The sequence below is a fragment of the Toxotes jaculatrix genome, chromosome 13 (assembly GCF_017976425.1).
Source record: "Toxotes jaculatrix isolate fToxJac2 chromosome 13, fToxJac2.pri, whole genome shotgun sequence".
Lineage (NCBI taxonomy): Eukaryota > Metazoa > Chordata > Actinopteri > Toxotidae > Toxotes > Toxotes jaculatrix.
The window spans coordinates 662,643-686,474 of NC_054406.1; the positions used below are offsets into that span (position 1 = coordinate 662,643).

Below are 23,832 nucleotides of genomic sequence, written 5' to 3' on the forward strand. Positions count from 1 at the left end.
TCAGTGTTAACCATGTAAAGGCTGCTAATGAAGCTCTGTAGAGTTTCCTGTTCATTTTCTCAGACAGTGGCAGCTTGGTACAGAGATGCTGCACTGGTGATCTGGAAAGTTGTACGTGAGTAAAAGTTCTGTTATTTAAAGGAAAATGTGGTTGAGTAGAAGCAAAATGACTTGTGTGAAAATGTTTTTCAGATGAAATGACAAAGTAAATGGGTTAAAGTTCCTCCTCCCTGCTCTGCTCCTTCATCCTCAGCTCGTCTGGTGACGCTCACCTCACTGATGGTAGCTAGACCTGGCCCCGATACGAAGACCCGCCCCCCCTTTGCACCCCCTGACCCTGGGTCAGTGAATGTAAACATGTAGAACATGTATGTAGGCCGTGAGCTGAGAGAGGATCAGTCCTCACCTGCAACTTCCTCTCTGCTGCAGCTGCTGATTGGCTCTTTTTGTTTTGCTCTCGCATGTTAATCATAATTTTTCAGAGCACATTAGAAAAAAGGAGAAGCTTCAGGACAAAGACAGTCAAACCTTTTTTAAACATGACGTTTATTCTTTAACGTTAGAGCAGAGCAAATCCCCACGTCTGAGGTGAACTTTAAAATTCATACATTACACAGTGGAAAGTAGGTTCAGAAATCAGACAGCTTCACATCTGTCTAATCAACAATCAGAACTGGAGTTAGGAAAATAACCAGCAGAACAGATTTTCTTTCTGTATTTTACAATCAATCACAAGTAAAGTAGTGAAACCAAAAATTCAGCAGTACGGAGCCTCACAGGTCCAGTACCACGCTCAGCATCCTGCAGGTCCAGTCAGGATGTCTGCCGTCTCGGTGGGAGCGTCTCCTGTCTGCAGAGCTCTCCCTACATTCTGCCAGAAGACTCCCGTGTGCTGGCCGGCCTGAGGCCAGCTCAGGTAGGTGTGTCTCTTCACCAGCTTCCTTATACGATAGAATGGAGACAGCTGCTGGGCTGGGATGTCCTCCAGGAACAGCAGGATCAACACGTCCTTCTGCTCGTCAAACAGACGGAAGCTGCAACAAGACACACAGGATGGACCATTTAGCTTCTTTATACTATTATTACACTACATCTCATGAAGAACACACATCAGCTACTAACACATGATGCATTATTCAGTGAAGGAAGTTTTGTTTTAACCCTGTGGGGTTTTGCCCTTTAACACTTTACTGAATTTTTCTTACAGTTGGGAGGACTCCGTATGAGCCCCCTATTCCTCTAAGTCAATCAACCTCGATGTATTATGTGAAAGACAGAATAATTAATGGCAGCGCCCCCACCTGGCCATCTGGATCTCTCTGGAGCACCACTCGCTCTGCAGGTAGCGTTGGCTGATCACACAGATGGTCTTCCTGCTGCCGTAGATGGCGTCTGTGATGTTGTCTATGATGGGCTTACCTGTGGAGACAGCAGTATGTTTATGTATGTAGCCGTCAGCTGCACATTTAAGATGCTTTTCACAGGGTCTTTGTTTTAAACACAGTCTGAAAGTGACCTGGAGATCACTGACTCATGGAGTTGACATTATCTTGATTATCTAGTTATCTACAGCCAGAATGTGACAGTGAAAACATGCAGCAGGACGAGATACACACAGGTATCTAATACGTCCATTTCAAAATATCTCTGACAGGAAGCAGGAAGAGAAGAGAGAGCTGAACAGTTAGGGACTAAATCTAAACATCACAGTTTAGAACAGTTACCCCCTGAATAATCAAAGTTTTGAACAAAGGACCATGCTGTGATGCAGAAAGCGATAAAGACAGACGGAGTTCACCTGGTTGGAAGTCTCTGTGGTGCAGGCAGAGTTTCCAGCCCTGCTCTCCTTCCAGCGCTGGAAGCATCTCCTTGTAAACCCAGTCCTCGTCGTGAACGTTGTAGGAGATGAAAGCATCATAGCAATGAGCAGCTCCCTTCTTCCTCTTCTTGCTGTCATAGAGGAAAGCCAGGAATAGGTGGAAGGCATAGGTTATCTGCCATCTCAGAAAGTGGTAGATGAAGGATGAGAGCAGAGTGACAACAACCAGACAAGTGCTGGAAATGAAGCAGAGGAAGCCAATGTCCATCCAGCAAGATTGGATGTCAAAGTCCAGCAACTTGCTTCCTTGCTCAGCCACAAGAAAGGAGCAAACGTACTGGTAGGCATTAACAATCTGGGTTTGGTTGTTGTTCTTCACCCACTGGATAAATCCAGCATTAGCGCAATCACAAGTGAATGGGTTATTATCCAGGTCTAGATATGTCAGCGCAGGGAGGGACTGGAAGACCGTCTCATTGATCACTGTCAACTCATTGTTGCTCAGTGCCAACCACCTGAGAGCAGACAGATCAGCCTGGATCAGAAAATCCAAAGATTTGAGTTTACTGTTGGAGAGATCGAGAACCTGCAGGTGTGGGATTGGCAGAAACAACTCAGGGTCCAAACCTGACAAATCCGTGTACCTGATTGTCAGATTCTTGAGCTGAGTGTTAGACTGAAATGTGCTCGGATCTGGTGCAGCAATATAGACATTCTCAGCTGTGAAGGCCTCTAAATGTTTCATGGCCTGAAACATTTGCATGGGCACATCTAAGGGGAAGCCGAAGTGATCGACCTCACATATTAATGTGAAAACTTTCAAAGACTTTAAATGATAGAAAGCTTCGTTGTGATATGGATGAGGACTTTTGAAACTGCTGTCAATATTGAAGTAGACTGTAAGATTTTCCAGTTGCTGTAATTCTCTGAACTTATTTTCAAACTCGAGTGGAAGTGATACTTTAAGACGTCCTAGGTTGTCCAGTCCGTCAAAGGCCTGATGTGTTACCCTTCTGATGTTATTTGATGCCACATCTAAATATTTTAGGGACCGTAAACCCTGAAAATCTCCCTTATCAAGAAGCGATACAAAGTTTTTGCTCAAATCCAAGAACTCGAGCTTCTGCAGGCATATTTTGAAGGCGCCTCCAAATGTCCACAACAGGTTGCCACTCATATCTAAAACCTTCAGATCATTAAGATTTTCAAATGCACAGCTGTCCAGGTTGGAAATGTGGTTGTTTCCCATATAAAGTTCCTTGAGGTGTGTTGTGTTCCTGAAATCTTCACAGCCCAATTTGGAGATGAGATTGTTTTCCAGACTCAGGAACTCGAGGAAGGACAAGTTTTTGATGTCATCTGGCACTTTGGTGAAAAAGTTGGTCCCCACATTCAGGGACCTCAGCTGGTGCATCCGTCCTATCGAGCCTTTAGGCAGTTCACTCATGTAAGTATGAGACACGTCAAGGTGAGTGAGCTGAGAGCAAGTCACAAGTTTTGAACTTAAATTGGCAACGTGGTTGTAAAACAGATCCAGCTTCCTCAGTGTCGGTATTTCGCAGACTGTAGCCAACAGACCTTTTTTGATCCATTTCTCCATATAATTCAGTCTCAGATGCATCAGTGAATCGAGACTCTGCAGGACTTTTTGAAGTTCTTGAAAAGGAATCAGAGTGGCACAAAAATACAGGTGAGTTATGTTACACAGTAAACGCTTGTCAGGTACGTCCCATTTCAGGCCAGGATCTTGGCCACACTCTGAAAGGTCGAGCTTCTCAAGACGAGGAAAAACTGATGTTGTGATGCTAAAGTTTTCAAACTTATTCTCAGAAACGTCTAACACCTTGAGGCCTGAGGGCTCGTTCAGCAGCAAATCTTTGCTCTGAAAGAAGGTAAATTGATTTTCTCTAAGGCTCAGGTTCTGTAGGTGTGGTAGCTGCAGAATGGGCTGGATGTCAGACATTTGTTGTAGCTGGTTGGCGCCTAGCATCACTGTTTGTAAGCTGGACAGGAACCGAAAGGCCAAGGAATGAATGAAGTGAATGTTGTTATTTTCGAGGCCCAGCACGGTAAGGTTGGACAGTCCTTGAAAGAGGTTGCCCGTCAGCTTTGTGAGTTTGTTCTGGTTCATTTTGAGCGTCGTCAACACTCTCAAATGGATGAAAGATCCATCGTCCACGTGAGCAATCTGATTACCGCTCAGGTCCAGAAATCTCAGCTCGGACAAGCAGCCAAAATCGTCCCTGTTAATCCACTGAAGCTGATTGAAGTAGAGTCTTACTGAGCTCGCATCTCTGGGGATGTCATCAGGGACGACACCAAGTTTACGGTTTGAGCAGTCCACGGAAACATCAGCCAGGGGATTCTCAGAATATTCGATGCAACAGTTTTTCAGTGAATAAGCCAGTGAAGGGTTAAGATGAAGCAAGAGAGACAGAAGTAAAACAAGAAGCATCTGTATCACGTTCGAAGACAAAATTCCCATTGTTTCGCTGATCTCTGGTATGTTTGCTGAGTTTCTGTGAAATGGAGATTTGTTGGTGTTAATGTTGTTCAGCGATGCACGTCTGTGGAGGACATTACACGCAATAAACACGAATAAAAATGTTACACAACAGTACTTCATCCCTTAAAGGAATAGAATACAACTCTGGAAATACACTGCTGCACATCACAATCGCACATTCTCTCTGAGGTTGTGTTGCTTGTGTATGTATGATAAATATAAAGCTACAGCCAGAAGACGGTTAGCTTAGCTTAGCATAAGAAGAACGTGGCTCACACCAAAGATAAAAACAAAGATGTGAAGATCTTATTCGAAGCTAACGGATACACACAAGCATTCTGAGTTTCAGGTGATCATGCACATACTCATACACCATTTCTGCCAGTATGTCCCCGTAAATCCTGCACACTGGTCCTTTAAAATCCTTTCAGCATCCATTGTAGATACAGGATACTTCCTGATAGGTAACGTTGATGTTTACTTTACAAACCCCCAGAGTAAAAGATAAGTTTGTCATATTTATCCACTTAGATCTTCTCTCATCTGGACTATGGAGAGTGGACAGTCAGAGGACAATGTCCGGACAGACAGTAAGAAAATCACAAACAATAATTTAAAAACCATTTACTACTATTATTTTATAATATATATAGTATATGGACATTGTATTTATTATTCTTATGTCTGTACAGAGAGTTGCACGTTTGCACATTTTGCACAAATATCTGCACAGTATATAATAAATATATATGAAAATTAAAGTCATACTTTGATACAAAAACAGATTCAGGGACATGAGATGAATAAATGTTTGTAATACTCACAGTTCATCCTCAGAGCGTCTCAACCATCTGAGCTCAGCGGTGAACACGGTCGCCTCTTTTCACTTTTCTATTATTTCTACAACAGAAGCAGAGGAGCTGAGCAGAAGGTTAATTGTCACATCTGATTGCACTTAGCTCACTTCCTTTTATATTTGAATAATTTCCTTAATTTCAGAAACAAAATGACAAGTTTCCATCAGTAGAAAAGAGAAGTCTTTGTCTGATTTCTGCTTCTGTGTTTGTAACAGATCAGCTGTGTGTAGTCTGATTATTAGTCTGTTATTTTTGATCGGGATTTGTCCTTTAACTCGCAGCTGATCCAAAATGCTGCAGCCAGAGAACTGACTGCAATTAGCAACAGAGATCATTTTACTCCTGTATTAACTTCTCTTCATTGGCTTCCTGTACACACACAGCGACACACACACATTCAGATGTGTTGACGAAAGTGACGGTGGATCTCTGCTCTTCATGTCATTTCTTCTTCTTTGTCTCCATCGGAGCACGGCCACCACTGGCAGGTGATAATTACGATTTCCTGCCACCTTTTCTTCTCGTCGTGTCTCTGTCATTAAAGTGAGACTTGATAATTAGCCCTCAGTCCTCCCACAGCTTTCATCCCTCATGTCTCATCTCTTTTTCATTTTTCCTTTTTTAATGCCAAAGAAACTTGTGGATTCTGGGTTTGGACTTGCAAATGAGGCTTCCTGTCATGGCCACCCACTGAGGACTTCTGGGTAACGCAGTTCAAAGAGACGAGGCGGTGACAGGGCGGAGCTAGAGCGTGGCTAACTGTGTGATGTGGAAAACAAAGACCAGCTGTTCGACTCTGTTTCTGTTTTAAGTTAAATTTTCTGAATCGTTTACTTTCATGTGCTTGTTGTTTATTTTAAGGTGAAATTCGATAATATGACGTAACAAAGTGTCATAACAATTCAAATGATCTGAATGTCATGACGATGTGTTACCATGACGACATCATAACACTGATTTTTTTTTTTTTGCTGACATAACAGCACCTGTTCAGCACAAACAACTGGTTTGTCACCATGGTTACATCATCATGCCCATACCGTCGTAACTATGGTAACATAAAATGCCAGCTGGATGGTCTCCATGGTGACATCATAATCTGATGCCTGCTTTCTATTTTTCAGCCCCAGACAGAAAACACCCGCCATGTGTTTTTCTGCTGCTGTTGTTGTTGTTGTTGTTACTATGACTACATCATAACTTCTATTGTTTAGTGGAGATCACAACACAACACCAGCTGTTGTGTTTCCATGACAACATCAGCTGGTGTGAGTTTCTGAGACCTGAGCAGCGACACAGACAGACAGACAGACAGGAAGTCTCATTGATTATGCACATATTGATGAGGTGAATATGCTAATGAGGAACAGCCCGCCCACTCAGCAGGAGGTCACACACTCGTAAAGATAAGTGGCTTCCACAGTGGTCCAGGGAGTCGATTAACCACAGCTCCTGTTAAACAGCCTGGGCTGTGGCACCTTTATTCCACCTCACTGCTCTGTATGAGAGGCATGAACACGGGATGGGTGGGGATGGATGGGGGCATTGTTGTTCTGCCTGTGCGCCGGCGGGACAGATGCCGGCACTGTTGTGTTGTGAAAGGGTTCCTGTTGGTTCTCTCTTCACGGTTGGAGGTGTCCACCGTGTGGACATTCAGAGCTGACTTTGACTCCTCGTACAGGAACAGGCCCGAGCGTCCTTACACAGACAGCTCAGTCTTTTCTGGGTCAGTTTCAGTAATTCTCCCTCTCTGTCTCTATCTTTGACTTTTCTTTTCCTGGCCCTGTCTCCTCTCTCTTCATTAGTCCCATAACAAGATGAGGAGTCACCTTCAGCTGCTCTGCACATTTACATAATGCTCATACATATTACATATCAAACCTCAGAGTCGTCTCACCTGAGATTAAAGCCCTTCTCCGCTCACAGGTTCACAAACTGCACAGTAATGTGAGGGTGAGGTTGAACTCCCCCGGTGGAGCGAGGCACTGACCCTGCTGGGGTTGGGGGTTCACATCCCACCGGGGACACAGACTCTGATAACGCAGGTGATTTTCCAGTCGGCAGACATTATGTGAGTTTAAAAAGTTTGAATTCTCCTGAGGATAAAAGCTGTGCAGCCTGGAAACTGATAAACTGCCTTCACTTTAAAGTCCAAACAGTTTGTGTAGGAAATAATCAGGTTAGACGGCAACGCACCGCCATCATAATACTAACACACATTAGATTAAAGGGTTTTAATCTACGATGGCTGTCAGGAAAAATAAAGTTATTCCTGTAAAATAATTCCTTCGCCTGTTTTCTGGATTGGTCAGTTCTTTGTTCAGTTCAGAGAAAGTCCCTCCCACTTTCTGACTCCATGGGGACAGATCTGTGTCCAAGACCCAAAGATCAAAACTGAAAATTTGAAAACAGAAACAATTTATTTTCTCAGAAAAAGTGTTTTTTTTTTTGTTTTTTTTTTAACAAGTACAGATTCACAACATTTCTCAGCAATGAAAAAAAAAAAATCATAATACAATCTGTGGCCTGTATACCCACATGAGAACACCAGTATCACATACAGCTCCATCTATCTAAAATCCCATTGTCCCAGTTTGTTTGTGCTGTCCTCAGACAGATGTCCTGTCCCAGTGGTGCATATTTCAAAAGTCCTTCCAAAGGTGAGGTGTGGACGTCAGAGCAGGGTGCAGGTTTTGGTGAGCTCAGCTCAGGTCACAGGCCACATTCCAGTCTTCCTTAAGGTTGGACATCTGTCTCAGAGAAAGAAAATCAATCAGCATAAACACAGAGCACAGACAGGTTTAGCTGAAGTGGATGATGTATCTGACAGAACATACCAGTATCCACAGAGATCGATCACATGGTGCAGAGGTGGGGGTGGCGTCGCCTTCATCAGGGAGGACTCGGTCCAGCTCGGCCTTCGTCTTCTTCACACGTCTCTGGGACTCGGCTCCTCTGGGTCACAGCGTTCCACGATGAATCCTCCGGTGGCACAGGAAACCTCTGAACCTACGTCAGCCTCCGTCACCGTCTGGCTCGTGCAGCCTGCAACTATTCATCCACAAAGCACAATGAGTTGTATTCCACAACGGGCCACTACGCCCATACATGACACCCCACCCCCCGTCCATCGGAGACTGGCTGAAAACTACACCAAGACAATCTAAGCTAAAGATCACCTGAGTATGATGGAATTAGTAAGACAACTAAAGTCTCTGTTTACAAGTTTAGTTTCCTGAAGAACAGGAATAAGATGGATGAATAACTGAAGGAGCTGGAGGACTGACAGGCTCCTCAGCTGGTGATGGACTGATGGTCCACTGTGTCCATTACACAGTAAAGGACATGGTTAAAGAGGGAGGCTGTTTTAACTGTGGCAGCAGAAACTTGTAAGACTCAAACTTCCGTCAAGATTCAAAGTGGATTCATGGTCCATCTAAACTGTAAGTTGAATGTGGGACCACACACACACACACACCTCTCCAACATCAGCTAACAGGTGTTTGTGTCTGCCATTATCTGGAACTTTCCATCCTTGCTGATCTGACACTGAGAGCCACTTCCTGCTGTGACTGGCCCAGAGATCACCTGGCTGCTGACTCTCAGCTCCTCCTCTGCCTCTGATTCTGGAGCCTCTCCTACATTTCACTCTCTGCTTGAACCTGCTGCTCAAATCTAACTTCTGTCAAGATTCAAACTTGAGCCCTGAAATGCATCAAGACTCATGATCACAAGTCTGAAAGTGGTAACGTTGCTCAAACATGTCTCACCATCTTCTGCAGGTATCTGTGCATCAGGAAAACGACCTGTAGTTTGCTCTACATCAAAATCTGTCCCTGATACATGAACTCAGAGTAGGATCCTGGCAGCAGCACACCACCATCAGCTGATTCACAAAGCCAGAGGGATCCTTGTCTGGGTTTGGAAACTGCGTGACTGAGGCGCACAGGCTCTGCAGACTGAACTCACAGGGCTAAGTTTCTCCTGACGTCTCTAAGAACCTGTCCCACTGCCTGAAACCCCTCTGAGCCTCTGCTCCAGGAAAAGTCCCTGATTAAGACAGAACCAGCAGCAGAGCTAACGATGACTGATCCCAGCACAGACTTCGTCACACACAGAGAAGAAGGGGAAGGAGAAAAGCCTTGCCTTCTTATGAAGTGAGTCGACTCGTGTGGCCTCGTTCTCTGTTGTCTTCAGAAATCTGAGCTCATTGAAACATGAAAGTGATTCTGGGGAGACATTTTCTAATGCTGCTGATTCTGTCAGGACATGGTGAGGGAAGGGTTAAAAACATAACTACCATTTCAGACAGTACAGGGGGAGTCACTGATGGTGCTGTATTGGGCCAAACACCTGTCCCCTGTCTCACCTCTACACACCTGGCCAATGTCAAAACAGCTGAATCAGATCATTTCAGAAAGACGACACACACTCCTCCTATCTGCCAGCTGTGTGTGTGTGTGTCTGTGTGTGTGTGTGTGTGTGTGATCTGACCATCCATAATGCAGTTTAGACTCACCATAAATCACACTCACCTCAGCAGGTTGCCAGTTTTGTGTCTTAGGCCTAGAGACAGATGATGAAATGAAAATTAAAGGTTTAATTAAAAAGGATCTGACAGTAGAAGTGGTCTGTGGGGTCTGGGATGGGGACAGGGTCCTGGACACATCAGGGCTCAGGAAAGTGAAATCCTGACGATGCATATGGCCTCTTATGTTTATCTTTCTTCCTTAACACTGATCCCCGTCTTAGAGACTATGTCTAAGGACTGAACCAGTCTTTCCTTCTGTCTAACACTCGTTCTCGAGGTTTGACTTGTTGAAATTGTTGTAACAGTTCAGATTAACACATGATGTTTCTTTAAAAAATAAAACACCAGCCTTCACCGGTTTGACAGTGCAGCTGCTTCCTGCCTCTGAAACTGATTCTGAGTTCTGTCAGTGTAGAAAACACATTGTTCAGAACATGTGATCAGATTAAACAGTAACTCTGCAAACACATAAATCTCATGAAAAGTTATAAAGGCACAGAACCAGCTTTGGTCCCTGATTATTAAAATTAACACGTCTAACACAGGTTCTGTCAGAGCACTAAGTCTGTCCTCTGTCTCTACTTCAACATGAAGACCTACTCTGGGATTCAGCCCACAGTTTGTAACTGGTCCCTCAGAATCAAACTGGTACAAAGGACTTAAAGAAGGATCTAACAGTCTCTGCTGCCGCTCTCATCAACAATAAGGGCAAATTAAGCAAAGGCACCCAACTCGGGTGCCCACAAGCTTCACTTGTGCTATCTGAGTTGTCTCTTTCTGCCAGGCTTCCTCCGTCCATAAAACCCAAATGCAGAACGGTCTGCCGATCGTTAAATAGGTCCGAGAACAACCCCCCACCCCCAGTAAAAATCCCTGTCGGTTGATAGAGCGACAAGTCTCATCGGCGGTTGACGGTACCGTATCCTAATGATGTAACGCTTTGCAGGGGCGGGAAAAAGTCCCCTGCCGGGAGGCCTCCCTACACCCACGGGGAACTAGACACTGCTGAACCGACTTCAGCTCGAAGGCTGTGCTCGAGTCGTCCTTTGGAATGAAACTTGGCAGAGAGACAAGCCAGAGTTCAACATCCAGATAAATCAACCAGGAAGTCTGGTTAAAATTTGAATGGTGATGATCGCGACAGCAGAACAGATCTCAGTCTGGATCAGACCTGCCCACATTCCTCCATCTGATGACGGAGGAACAGATGCAGGATCAACAATTGACTCATGGAGATAAAGAAACGTGGAAATACTCAGAAGGCAAAACTGATTTTACATGGATTCATAATCTGCTACCTATGGGCTGAAAACCACAGCAGTCTGAAACCAGTCTCAGGTGGACAGAGGTGTCATGGAAGTACAGAAGGAAGGAAAGAGAGAGAGAGGGAGAGAGAGGGAGGAGGAGACAGAGTGGAAAAATAAAAAAAATTAAAAGTTACTCACCGTTTGTAGATCCACCTGAAATAAAGTTTTGCCCCACACACAAACACACACACAGACACACAGACACAGACACACACACACACACACACACACACAGAGACCAGCTGAGACGTTCCGGTCCAGGCAGACCCTCAGCTGGAACCCTGCATACAGACCTGTTCAGAAACTCAGACTAACGTGCAGAGCAGAACTTCCAAAGGTGAGGTGTGGACGTCAGAGCAGGGTGCAGGGTTTGGTGAGCTCAGGTCAGGTCACAGGACACATTCCAGTCTTCCTTAAGGTTGGACATCTGTCTCAGAAAAAGAAAATCAATGAGCATAAACACAGAGCACAGACAGGTTTAGCTGAAGTGGATGATGTATCTGACAGAACATACCAGTATCCACAGAGATCGATCACATGGTGCAGAGGTGGGGGTGGCGTCGCCTTCATCAGGGAGGATTCGGTCCGACTCGGTCTTTGTCTTCTTCACGTCCCTGGGTCACAGCGTCCCACGCTGAATCCTCCGGTGGCACAGGAAACCTCCGAACCTACGTCAGCCTCCGTCACCGTCTGGCTCGTGCAGCCTGCAACTGTTCATCCACAAAGCACAATAAGTTGTATTCCACAACGGGCCACTACGCCCATACATGACACCCCACCCCCCGTCCATCAGAGACTGGCTGAAAACTACACCAAGACAATCTAAGCTGAAGATCACCTGAGTATGATGGAATTAGTAAGACAACTAAAGTCTCTGTTTACAAGTTTAGTTTCCTGAAGAACAGGAATAAGTTGGATGAATAACTGAAGGAGCTGGAGGACTGACAGGCTCCTCAGCTGGTGATGGACTGATGGTCCACTGTGTCCATTACACAGTAAAGGACACGGTTAAAGAGGGAGGCTGTTTTAACTGTGGCAGCAGAAACTTGTAAGACTCAAACTTCTGTCAAGATTCAAACTTGAGCCCTGACATGCATCAAGACTCATGATCACAAGTCTGAAAGTGGTAACGTTGCTCAAACATGTCTCACCATCTTCTGCAGGTATCTGTGCATCAGGAAAACGACCTGTAGTTTGCTCTACATCACCAAATCTGTCCCTGATACATGAACTCAGAATAGGATCCTGACAGCAGCACACCACCATCAGCTGATTCACAAAGCCAGAGGGATCCTTGTCTGGGTTTGGAAACTGCATGATTGAGGCGCACAGGCTCTGCAGACTGAACTCACAGGGCTAAGTTTCTCCTGACGTCTCTAAGAACCTGTCCCACTGCCTGAAACCCCTCTGAGCCTCTGGTCCAGGAAAAGTCCCTGATTAAGACAGAACCAGCAGCAGAGCTAACGATGACTGATCACAGCACAGACTTCGTCACACACAGAGAAGAAGGGGAAGGAGAAAAGCCTTGCCTTCTTATGAAGTGAGTCGACTCGTGTGGCCTCGTTCTCTGTTGTCTTCAGAAATCTGAGCTCATTGAAACATGAAAGTGATTCTGGGGAGACATTTTCTAATGCTGCTGATTCTGTCAGGACACGTCAACGTCTCTGGTCTCGTCTACTACATGGCTTCAAACTGTTCACAGACTACAGGCAGGGCCACGGTCTCTCAGATAACTAGTCCTGGAGACGTGTTGTCCAACAACAACAGAAAGCAACTGAGGAAACAAGTGTTCACAGTGACCACACTGGGACACACAGGCTCCTCCTATCTGCCAGCTGTGTGTGTGTGTGTGTGTGTGTGTTTCCAATAATAATAAACCAGGCCAGGCCTCCCTCCATAAAACCCACATGCAGATGGTCTAATGATCCCTAACAAGTCCGAGGCAGAATAAAGAATCGACTCATGGAGCCAAAAGGTTTTATTTACATGGATTCATAATCTGCTACCCATGGGCTGAAATCCACAGCAGTCTGAAACCAGTCTCAGATGGACAGAGGTGTCATGGAAGGACAGAAGGAAGGAAAGAAAGAGAGAGAGAGAGGGAGGGATGGAGGGGGAGACAGAGTGGAAAAATAAAAAAAATTAAAAGTTACTCACCGTTTGTAGATCCATCTGAAATAAAGTTTTGCCACACACACACACAGACACAGACACACACACAGACACAGACACACACACAGACACAGACACACACACACACACACACACACACATAAAGAGACCAGCTGAGACGTTCCGGTCCAGGCAGACCCTCAGCTGGAACCCTGCATACAGACCTGTTCAGAATCTCAGACTAACGTGCAGAGCAGAACTTCCAAAGGTGAGGTGTGGACGTCAGAGCAGGGTGCAGGGTTTGGTGAGCTCAGGTCAGGTCACAGGCCACATTCCAGTCTTCCTTAAGGTTGGACATCTGTCTCAGAGAAAGAAAATCAATGAACATAAACACAGAGCACAGACAGGTTTAGCTGAAGTGGATGATGTATCTGACAGAACATACCAGTATCCACAGAGATCGATCACATGGTGCAGAGGTGGGGGTGGCGTCGCCTTCATCAGGGAGGATTCGGTCCGACTCGGTCTTTGTCTTCTTCACGTCTCTGGGACTCGGCGTCTCTGTGTCACAGGGTCACAGCGTCCCACGCTGAATCCTCCGGTGGCACAGGAAACCTCTGAACCTACGTCAGCCTCCGTCACCGTCTGGCTCGTGCAGCCTGCAACTGTTCATCCACAAAGCACAATGAGTTGTATTCCACAACGGGCCACTACGCCCATACATGACACCCCACCCCCCGTCCATCGGAGACTGGCTGAAAACTACACCAAGACAATCTAAGCTGAAGATCACCTGAGTATGATGGAATTAGTAAGACAACAAAAGTCTCTGCCCTTCACAGCCGTCGAACTGGTCTCAGAGTCCCTGGCTGTCCTGTCTGGTGTTGGGGGGTCTGAAAAACAAGAAAATCAATCAGCATAAACACAGAGCACAGACAGATTTAGCTGAAGTGGATGATGTATCTGACAGAACATACCAGTATCCACAGAGATGGATCACATGGTGCAGAGGTGGGGGTGGCGTCGCCTTCATCAGGGAGGACTCGGTCCGACTCAGTCCAGCTCGGCCTTCGTCTTCTTCACACGTCTCTGGGACTCGGCTCCTCTGGGTCACAGCGTCCCACGCTGAATCCTCCGGTGGCACAGGAAACCTCCGAACCTACGTCAGCCTCCGTCACCGTCTGGCTCGTGCAGCCTGCAACTGTTCATCCACAAAGCACAATGAGTTGTATTCCACAACAGGCCACTACGCCCATACATGACACCCCACCCCCCGTCCATCAGAGACTGGCTGAAAACTACACCAAGACAATCTAAGCTAAAGATCACCTGAGTATGATGGAATTAGTAAGACAACTAAAGTCTCTGTTTACAAGTTTAGTTTCCTGAAGAACAGGAATAAGATGGATGAATAACTGAAGGAGCTGGAGGACTGACAGGCTCCTCAGCTGGTGATGGACTGATGGTCCAGTGTGTCCATTACACAGTAAAGGACACGGTTAAAGAGGGAGGCTGTTTTAACTGTGGCAGCAGAAACCTGTAAGACTCAAACTTCTGTCAAGATTCAAAGTGGATTCATGGTCCATCTAAACTGTAAGTTGAATGTGGGACCACACACACACACACACCTCTCCAACATCAGCTAACAGGTGTTTGTGCCTGCCATTATCTGGAACTTTCCATCCTTGCTGATCTGACACTGAGAGCCACTTCCTGCTGTGACTGGCCCAGAGATCACCTGGCTGCTGACTCTCAGCTCCTCCTCTGCCTCTGATTCTGGAGCCTCTCCTACATTTCACTCTCTGCTTGAACCTGCTGCTCAAATCTAACTTCTGTCAAGATTCAAACTTGAGCCCTGAAATGCATCAAGACTCATGATCACAAGTCTGAAAGTGGTAACGTTGCTCAAACATGTCTCACCATCTTCTGCAGGTATCTGTGCATCAGGAAAACGACCTGTAGTTTGCTCTACATCAAAATCTGTCCCTGATACATGAACTCAGAATAGGATCCTGACAGCAGCACACCACCATCAGCTGATTCACAAAGCCAGAGGGATCCTTGTCTGGGTTTGGAAACTGCGTGATTGAGGCGCACAGGCTCTGCAGACTGAACTCACAGGGCTAAGTTTCTCCTGACGTCTCTAAGAACCTGTCCCACTGCCTGAAACCCCTCTGAGCCTCTGGTCCAGGAAAAGTCCCTGATTAAGACAGAACCAGCAGCAGAGCTAACGATGACTGATCACAGCACAGACTTCGTCACACACAGAGAAGAAGGGGAAGGAGAAAAGCCTTGCCTTCTTATGAAGTGAGTCGACTCGTGTGGCCTCGTTCTCTGTTGTCTTCAGAAATCTGAGCTCATTGAAACATGAAAGTGATTCTGGGGAGACATTTTCTAATGCTGCTGATTCTGTCAGGACACGTCAACGTCTCTGGCCTCGTCTACTACATGGCTTCAAACTGTTCACAGACTACAGGCAGGGCCACGGTCTCTCAGATAACTAGTCCTGGAGACGTGTTGTCCAACAACATCAGAAAGCAACTGAGGAAACAAGTGTTCACAGTGACCACACTGGGACACACAGGCTCCTCCTATCTGCCAGCTGTGTGTGTGTGTGTGTTTCCAATAATAATAAACCAGGCCAGGCCTCCCTCCATAAAACCCACATGCAGATGGTCTAATGATCCCTAACAAGTCTGAGGCAGAATAAAGAATCGACTCATGGAGCCAAAATGTTTTTTTTTACATGGATTCATAATCTGCTACCCATGGGCTGAAATCCACAGCAGTCTGAAACCAGTCTCAGATGGACAGAGGTGTCATGGAAGGAAAGACGGAGAGGGGGGAGAGAGAGAGAGAGCAAAAGTTAAAAAAAAAAAACAAAAAAAAACAACAACCCACCACACAACAAGACTCACCGTTCATAGATCCACCTGAAATGAAGTTTTGCCACACACACAAACAGACTCACACAGAGACCAGCTGAGACGTCCCGGTCCAGGCAGACCCTCAGCTGGAACCCTGCATACAGACCTGTTCAGAATCTCAGACTAACGTGTAGAGCAGAACTTCCAAAGGTGAGGTGTGGACGTCAGAGCAGGGTGCAGGGTTTGGTGAGCTCAGGTCAGGTCACAGGCCACATTCCAGTCTTCCTTAAGGTTGGACATCTGTCTCAGAAAAAGAAAATCAATCAGCATAAACACAGAGCACAGACAGGTTTAGCTGAAGTGGATGATGTATCTGACAGAACATACCAGTATCCACAGAGATCCATCACATGGTGCAGAGGTGGGGGTGGCATCGCCTTCATCAGGGAGGACTCGGTCCCGCTCGGCCTTCGTCGTCTTCACACGTTAAAGACCCACACAGAGACAGACTGACATAGAGAGAGTCACAAAAAAACAGACACAAAGAGAGACAGACCAGCTGAGACCTCCCACACAATACACAATGTGTGCACGATGCAGAGGTGGCCATGTTGGAGAAACTGAAATATCTTCATGGCACGGTGGCCACAGAAAACCCATCACCAACAGAGACAGCACATAGCTTTGATTATCGGCAGAAAAATCATCACAATGGACAAACAATAAATGAATTGATGATGAGCGGACAGGTGGAGACATCTTGGACAGAGAAATTAAAATGTCTTCATCAGATGTAAATTGGCAGGAAATCATCAAAATGGATGAACAATAAATGAAATGATGACGAGTGGACAGGTGGAGACATCTTGGACGGAGAAATGAAAATGTCTTCATCAGATGTAAATTGGCAGGAAATCATCAAAATTGACGAACAATAAATGAAATGACGAATGGACAGGTGGAGACATCTTGGAAGGAGAAATTAAAATGTCTTCATCAGATGTAAATTGGCAGGAAAATCATCAAAATGGACGAACAAAAAATGAAATGATGACGAGTGGACAGGTGGAGACATCTTGGACGGAGAAATTAAAATGTCTTCATCAGATGTAAATTGGCAGGAAAATCATCAAAATGGACGAACAAAAAATGAAATGATGACGAGTGGACAGGTGGAGACATCTTGGACGGAGAAATTAAAATGTCTTCATGAGATGTAAATTGGCAGGAAATCATCAAAACGCACGGACGACGGACGGATAAAGGTCTGACGGACGGATAAAGGTCTAACGGACTGCCAAAGGTCTAACAGACTGCCAAAGGTCTAACGGACTGCCATGAAGTGTGTGGGCGATGGTTGCAAGCAACCAACAAATTACAGAAGCAAAATAAAAGAACACTACAAAGCCCTGTTTTAAATAGCTATGGATATGTAGATGTTCCTGAAAAATGAGTGGTCATGTTAGACATATTCAACAACAAGAGGAAAACCTGTCATGGCATAGCATAGCATTAGGAGAGATAGGGGCATGAGAATAAAAATAACAAACAGGGCATGAGGATGGAACTAGCAAAGAGGGCATGAACATGAAAAATAACAAACGGGGCATGAGAATAAAAATAACAAACGGGGCATGAGGATGGAACTAGCAAAGAGGGCATGAACATGAAAAATAACAAACTGGGTATGAGGATGGAACTAGCAAAGAGGGCATGAAGATGAAAAATAACAAACGGGGCATGAGGATGGAACTAGCAATGAGGGCATGAACATGAAAAATAACAAAGAGGTAATGAGGATGGAACTAGCAATGAGGGAATGAACATGAAAAATAACAGAGGTAATGAGGATGGAACTAGCAATGAGGGAATGAACATGAAAAATAAAGTGCATGAGGATGGAACTAGCAAAAAGGGCATGAACATGAAAAATAACAAACGGGGTATGAGGATGGAACTAGCAAAGAGGGCATGAAGATGAAAAATAACAAACGGGGCATGAGGATGGAAAATAACAAACGGGGTATGAGGATGGAACTAGCAAAAAGGGCATGAACATGAAAAATAACAAACGGGGTATGAGGATGGAAGTAGCAATGAGGGCATGAACATGAAAAATAAAGTGCATGAGGATGGAACTAGCAATGAGGGCATGAACATGAACAATAACAAATGGGGTATGAGGATGGAACTAGCAAAGAGGGCATGAAGATGAAAAATAACAAACGGGGCATGAGGATGGAAAATAACAAACGGGGTATGAGGATGGAACTAGCAAAGAGGGCATGAACATGAAAAATAACAAACGGGGTATGAGGATGGAACTAGCAATGAGGGCATGAACATGAAAAATAAAGTGCATGAGGATGGAACTAGCAAAGAGGGCATGAACATGAAAAATAACAAACGGGGTATGAGGATGGAACTAGCAAAGAGGGCATGAAAATGAAAAATAACAAACGGGGTATGAGGATGGAACTAGCAATGAGGGCATGAACATGAAAAATAACAAAGAGGTAATGAGGATGGAACTAGCAATGAGGGCATGAACATGAAAAATAACAAAGAGGTAATGAGGATGGAAGTAGCAATGAGGGCATGAACATGAAAAATAACAGAGTGCATGAGGATGGAACTAGCAAAGAGGGCATGAACATGAAAAATAACAAACGGGGTATGAGGATGGAACTAGCAATGAGGGCATGAACATGAAAAATAAAGTGCATGAGGATGGAACTAGCAATGAGGGCATGAACATGAAAAATAACAAACGGGGTATGAGGATGGAACTAGCAATGAGGGCATGAACATGAAAAATAACAAACGGGGTATGAGGATGGAACTAGCAAAGAGGGCATGAACATGAAAAATAACAAAGAGGTAATGAGGATGGAAGTAGCAATGAGGGCATGAACATGAAAAATAACAGAGTGCATGAGGATGGAACTAGCAAAGAGGGCATGAACATGAAAAATAACAAATGGGGTATGAGGATGGAACTAGCAATGAGGGCATGAACATGAAAAATAACAAACGGGGTATGAGGATGGAACTAGCAAAGAGGGCATGAACATGAAAAATAAACGGGGAAAGAGGAGAGCACAGTAGCAAAAAATACAAGAGGCAGAGGCGTGGTGGATGGTGGATGAGCAGTGACAGCTTGGCGAACATCCAAACCACATAAAGAAACAGCGGACTTACAGTTTCGTAGATCTACCTGAAAAAAAGAAGAAAACAGAGTTAATGTGAGTCGAGTCTGGAGCCTCTGGTGATTTCAGGTTTGGTCTTTTCCTGACTGAAGTTCATGTTGGTTGGTGTGTGTGTGTGTGTGTGTGTGTGTGTGTGTGTTATATCTCACACACAGTCTCTCTTTACTGAGCACCTACTCCACCACGTTACCCCGAGTTAACCAGGTGAACACACCTGACAGTGGAGTTGTAATCAGGTAATCAGGTGTACCGCGGGGTCTTGTAAACAGCAGCGGTATGAGTTTCACTACTGTCAGTAAAAAATGCAGTGCGCTTACAGCCTATAGGAGATAAGGATTAAATATTAAACAGCATTTATTTAATGCTGTGTGTGGGTGAATTTTCAGTTTTACTGCAGTAGTACTCATAATAAGCTTCACTTTTGGAGACGTCTGATAAAGTTTATGAACGTCACATCCTCACGTGACAGCGCCTGAAGAGAGAGAGGGAGGGAGAGAGAGGGAGGGAGGGAGAGAGAGAGAGAGAGAGGGAGGGAGGGAGAAAGATGGCTGGTCGCACAACCACTGACCGTCCATTCAGTCAGTGAACGGTACAGACAGTCTGCTGACGCCGTCTGAGCCTCACGAGCCTCATGTTCAAGCCTCACGTTCATCATCTTTCAATGTACCAGACAAATGTTTTTATTAAATGTTTGTATTATCTGAATTTATTGAGCTTAAAATGATAAATGATCAGCAGGATATATGAGCCTGAGCATGTCAGAGTGTTTGTATTGAAAAGTTTCAGCCGCCAGCTGATTCCCATGAGTCAGCTCTAAAATGAATATTACACCAAGCTGCGCTCTGTGAACAGGAATAGAAAAAAAGGATTCTCAGATAAAACATCTGCACTGGCTCATACTAGTTTAATAACGCGCCGTGCGGCCAACTGGAAATAAAAAAAAGTCCGTTCGCTATGTGCGTTTTCACACACAATAAAACTATGAATTCATATTAAAAGATCCTTTGACATGTTTCAGGCTTTTTAATGCATCTTTGCTGCAGTGAACTGTCCACAGGCTGCAGCAGCTGAATGAAAATCTGCAGAGACACCTCTCTGTGCTGACACACTGCAGACGGACATCACGGGAGCTACCTGTCACGGGAGCTACCTGGGCCAGTTTACCCGCTCACGGTAGATTTGGCTGAAATCTCTGATGAGATCCTCCAGAATCACGGAGAAGCGGCGGCGTCTTGTGGCGCACTGGTGGCGTCTGTGAGCGGCTGTAGCTGCAGCCTGGTCCTCACCTGTAATGTCTTTGACTCAAAATTCTGATTGTGCTTGTAGGGAATATTTTTACCTGACATTCTGACCGGCGGGTTAGAAAATACCGGCAGATTTTAACGGAAAGCCAGGTCGCGGTAATAACGTATACCGGTGTAACGTGGAGGTTTGACTGTGTGAGAGTCTGGATACCGACCAGCTCTACCTGGCTGCTCTCATTATGATGCTAACTTTAAGCTAACTAGTAGCTGCCTCAGCAGGTGTCACTGACCTGTCTGGATTAGTTTCAGCTCCACGTGAATCTGGACGAGGTCGATCCGGCGTCTCAGTCCTCCTCCGGCCGTCTTCACCAGAGGAGCCGCTTCTCTGTTAAATCAAAGAGAAGAGTCAGTCTGAGTCCAGACCCGAGGCCACGAGGCAGCATCTGTGGTTAGCCGGATAACTTCAGGTTTAAGCCTGGGCTCTCAGGGTTATGGCGGCGGGCCACTCTCAGCTGTCTCACCGTGAACAGTCAAACTCAGGTGACTGTAGTCAGATCTACCTGAGCTCTGGTGATGGAGCAGTGATAGTATCTGCCTCAAAGTTTGCTCCTCCTCTGTAAAAACCTGCTCAGTGAAGCTGGATTACAGCCGGATGCCCTGGGTACAGGCCCAGGTGAATTAACCGAGTCACTGAGCCAGCGTGGAGACGCGCTCACCTGGCGGTAATAACGGTGATGGCCGACTCATGGCGTCACTGACCTGAGCGAGCTCCTTCTGAACCCGGACCCGGTGTCTGCGCCGTTCGCCCACGTTCTTTACCGGACTCGGTCTCTCCGGCTCTGTCAGGTTCGGGGTTTAACTTCAGTCCGGGACCCACGCGGTTTCACTGGCGTCTGACGTCACACGCTCGGCAGTCGCGCGCTGTGGCGCGTTGAAGGAAAAAGTAAAACTTTCCCCGAACACAAATGTCCGGTGCCTGGACTGAGCTCCGGCAGAGTCCCGGTGCTCTGCGTGGTTTCTCTGCAGGTGTAAACCGAGCGTCTGCGGAAACACAGCTTTTAAAAGTTTTCCCGCGCGGGAGTCTAATTCTAATTGGTTTGTGGCTGCACCTGACCAGGAGGGGGGCGGGGCACACCCCCCTGTGTGTGAGCTGTTCACACACCTGCTGCGCGCGCACGCACACACACACACACACACACACACACACACACACACACACACACGCACGCACACACACACACACACACAGGTCTCACTCTGCTCCAGTGTTAACATCAGGCAGGAGGATTCAAACACACAAAACTTTATTGAAACCTTAAGAAATGACAAGACGCTGTAAATGTTGTGATCAGCTGATTATTTCACCGTCTCACTGACTCTGACTCTGAAGTGATGCTGGGTGGAGACCACCACAACCTCATCATCATCCTCAGCCGACCCCTGCTCAGCCTGGGTGGGTGGTGCCGTTGCCATGGAGATGCAGAGGTCACTTCCTGTCAGAGGAGTTCAAATGTTCAGTTAATAAACAGAATCAAATACAGCAACAATCAGCAGCACAGAACTGATAACAACAGAGATGCTGTGGAATATTTCACTGATTGATTGATTGATTGATTCACAGAATGTTAAAGTGGTAACATGATGGCTGATGGCCAGGTTCTGTCTGTCAGGACAGGGAGGATACTTTGGTTTATTACTGACAAAGGACTCTGTGCTGTGGGAGATAACTAATTACTACCTCCAGCAACGATGACTTCCTTCCTTCTTTTGAAACTGCAGAAGATCCATTTCGTTGCGATGGCGCTGTCCATCACTGCCGTACAGACTGTGCAGCGTACCATTAATATGAATTGATAGACCATGAATTGATAGAAACAGATGGTTTGCAGGGGCTGGAGGACATTTCAAGGGGCTCAAGACCTTTTTCCTGTAAATGGACTCGGTTCCATATACAGGAAAAAGGTCACGTGATTTACACGAAGTGCGGCAGAGACGGCGCATGTGCAGACGTGTCGCCGTCCTTCGTCTTCACCGGGTTTTATTTGATTTGTCTGGAGAAAGTTTTCCTCCATCACACGGTGTCTTTATGAAATCAGTCCAAACTGTCTCACTGACTTTATTGATCCTCCTGGGGAAACGACCCACATAAAGTGAAGGCAACACACACACATGATTCCATAGTTATTTGATTGAATGTCTAGCTGTTGCAGATGTTAAAGGCAGTGATGAGCATGTGTCCATGTTCCTGCAGGTTTCTCTGCTCTGAAGCTACAGGAGTATTAATGAAGAGCTGAGCTCATTTCACACAGACAGGACTGAGTATTTGTTAAACACTCCTTCATAGATCAGTGTTTCAAAACATGCAGCTGCTTTAAACATAACGATTTATTTTATTTTATCTGTATGTTTTTAAATTTCTTATTAACTTGACAACAGAACAGAATAAAACTTGTTTATTGTCAGATCTTTGTCAAACCAAAGATCATTTGTGATGGAAGAAGCATCAGTGCGTAACAGCTGCACGATCAAGATGGAGTGTTTCCGTAGATCACGTCTCAGTATCAGCAGATACTCAGTGTTAAACCAAGTCAGAGCAGGAAACCTGATGGCGACGTCCTCTGAACAACTTCTGTATTAAACATTTGACAAAGTAGATTTTTGTTTCACTTCCTTTTCAGTGTTTTTCAGTTTCCATCCACTGAACTGAGCTGCTGCTGTTAATAACCTGCTGGATGGAGAGGTGTGGATGGGTTAGCCACAACCACACGACACACGTGACATTTTCCATCTCACAGCTTCATGAAACCCACAGAAGCACAAGAGAAACACAAGTAATGAGACCAGAGTTTATTGATCAATGCTGCAGGAACCAAAAAGCATGAATAAATGTTAAACAGCTAAAGTTCAAATCTGACACAACAAGCAGCATGTTGGTGTTTCACCGTCCTGAAACTCTGAGAATAACAAACAATGTTTGAACTTTTCATCTTTAGTTGAATTTTTTCTTTTCACTGATTTTACACTGAAAAACTGAAAAACATTTTTTAAACATTTGTTCTAAATTTGATTTGTTTGTCTGTTGCTGCACAAACACACAACATGTAAAAATGTTTAAAAACTGAATGAAACATTTCTTAAAGGTCTGTGTTAGGACGTGAAACGAAAGTTTTCCAGCAGAAACAGATAATGTGAGTGCAGCTCCGGTTTCACAGGATTTATCTGAACCTGGAAACTGAACGACCACGAAACAAGTCGACGAGTTCGCCACAGGGCGAACGCGTCAGGGAGTCACACAGACTGAAAACAGACTGTGACTCTAACAAGGTCAAATCCAGACTTTGTTGTAATATCAGTCCTGCAGTGAGACATGTCACATCCAC

The 23,832-nt window shown here is 45.4% G+C and overlaps 1 protein-coding gene across 2 annotated transcripts; it reads right to left on the reverse strand.

The window, feature by feature from the left end:
• Nucleotides 1-574: 574 nt before the first annotated feature.
• LOC121191589 (toll-like receptor 13) lies at nt 575-5,218 on the reverse strand. Of its 2 annotated transcripts, XM_041052800.1 has the most exons (4): nt 5,150-5,218; nt 1,799-4,338; nt 1,302-1,419; nt 575-1,034 (listed from the first exon to the last, which is right to left on the reverse strand). In XM_041052800.1, exons 2-4 carry the CDS (start codon nt 4,302-4,304, stop codon nt 794-796), a joined length of 2,865 nt encoding a protein of 954 aa, XP_040908734.1. In that variant the 5' UTR covers nt 4,305-4,338; nt 5,150-5,218; the 3' UTR covers nt 575-793. The 2 variants fall into 2 exon arrangements, with proteins under 2 accessions (XP_040908734.1, XP_040908733.1); XM_041052799.1 differs by lacking the exon at nt 5,150-5,218 and having other exon boundaries at nt 1,799-4,450.
• Between the last annotated feature and the right edge of the window lie 18,614 nt (nt 5,219-23,832).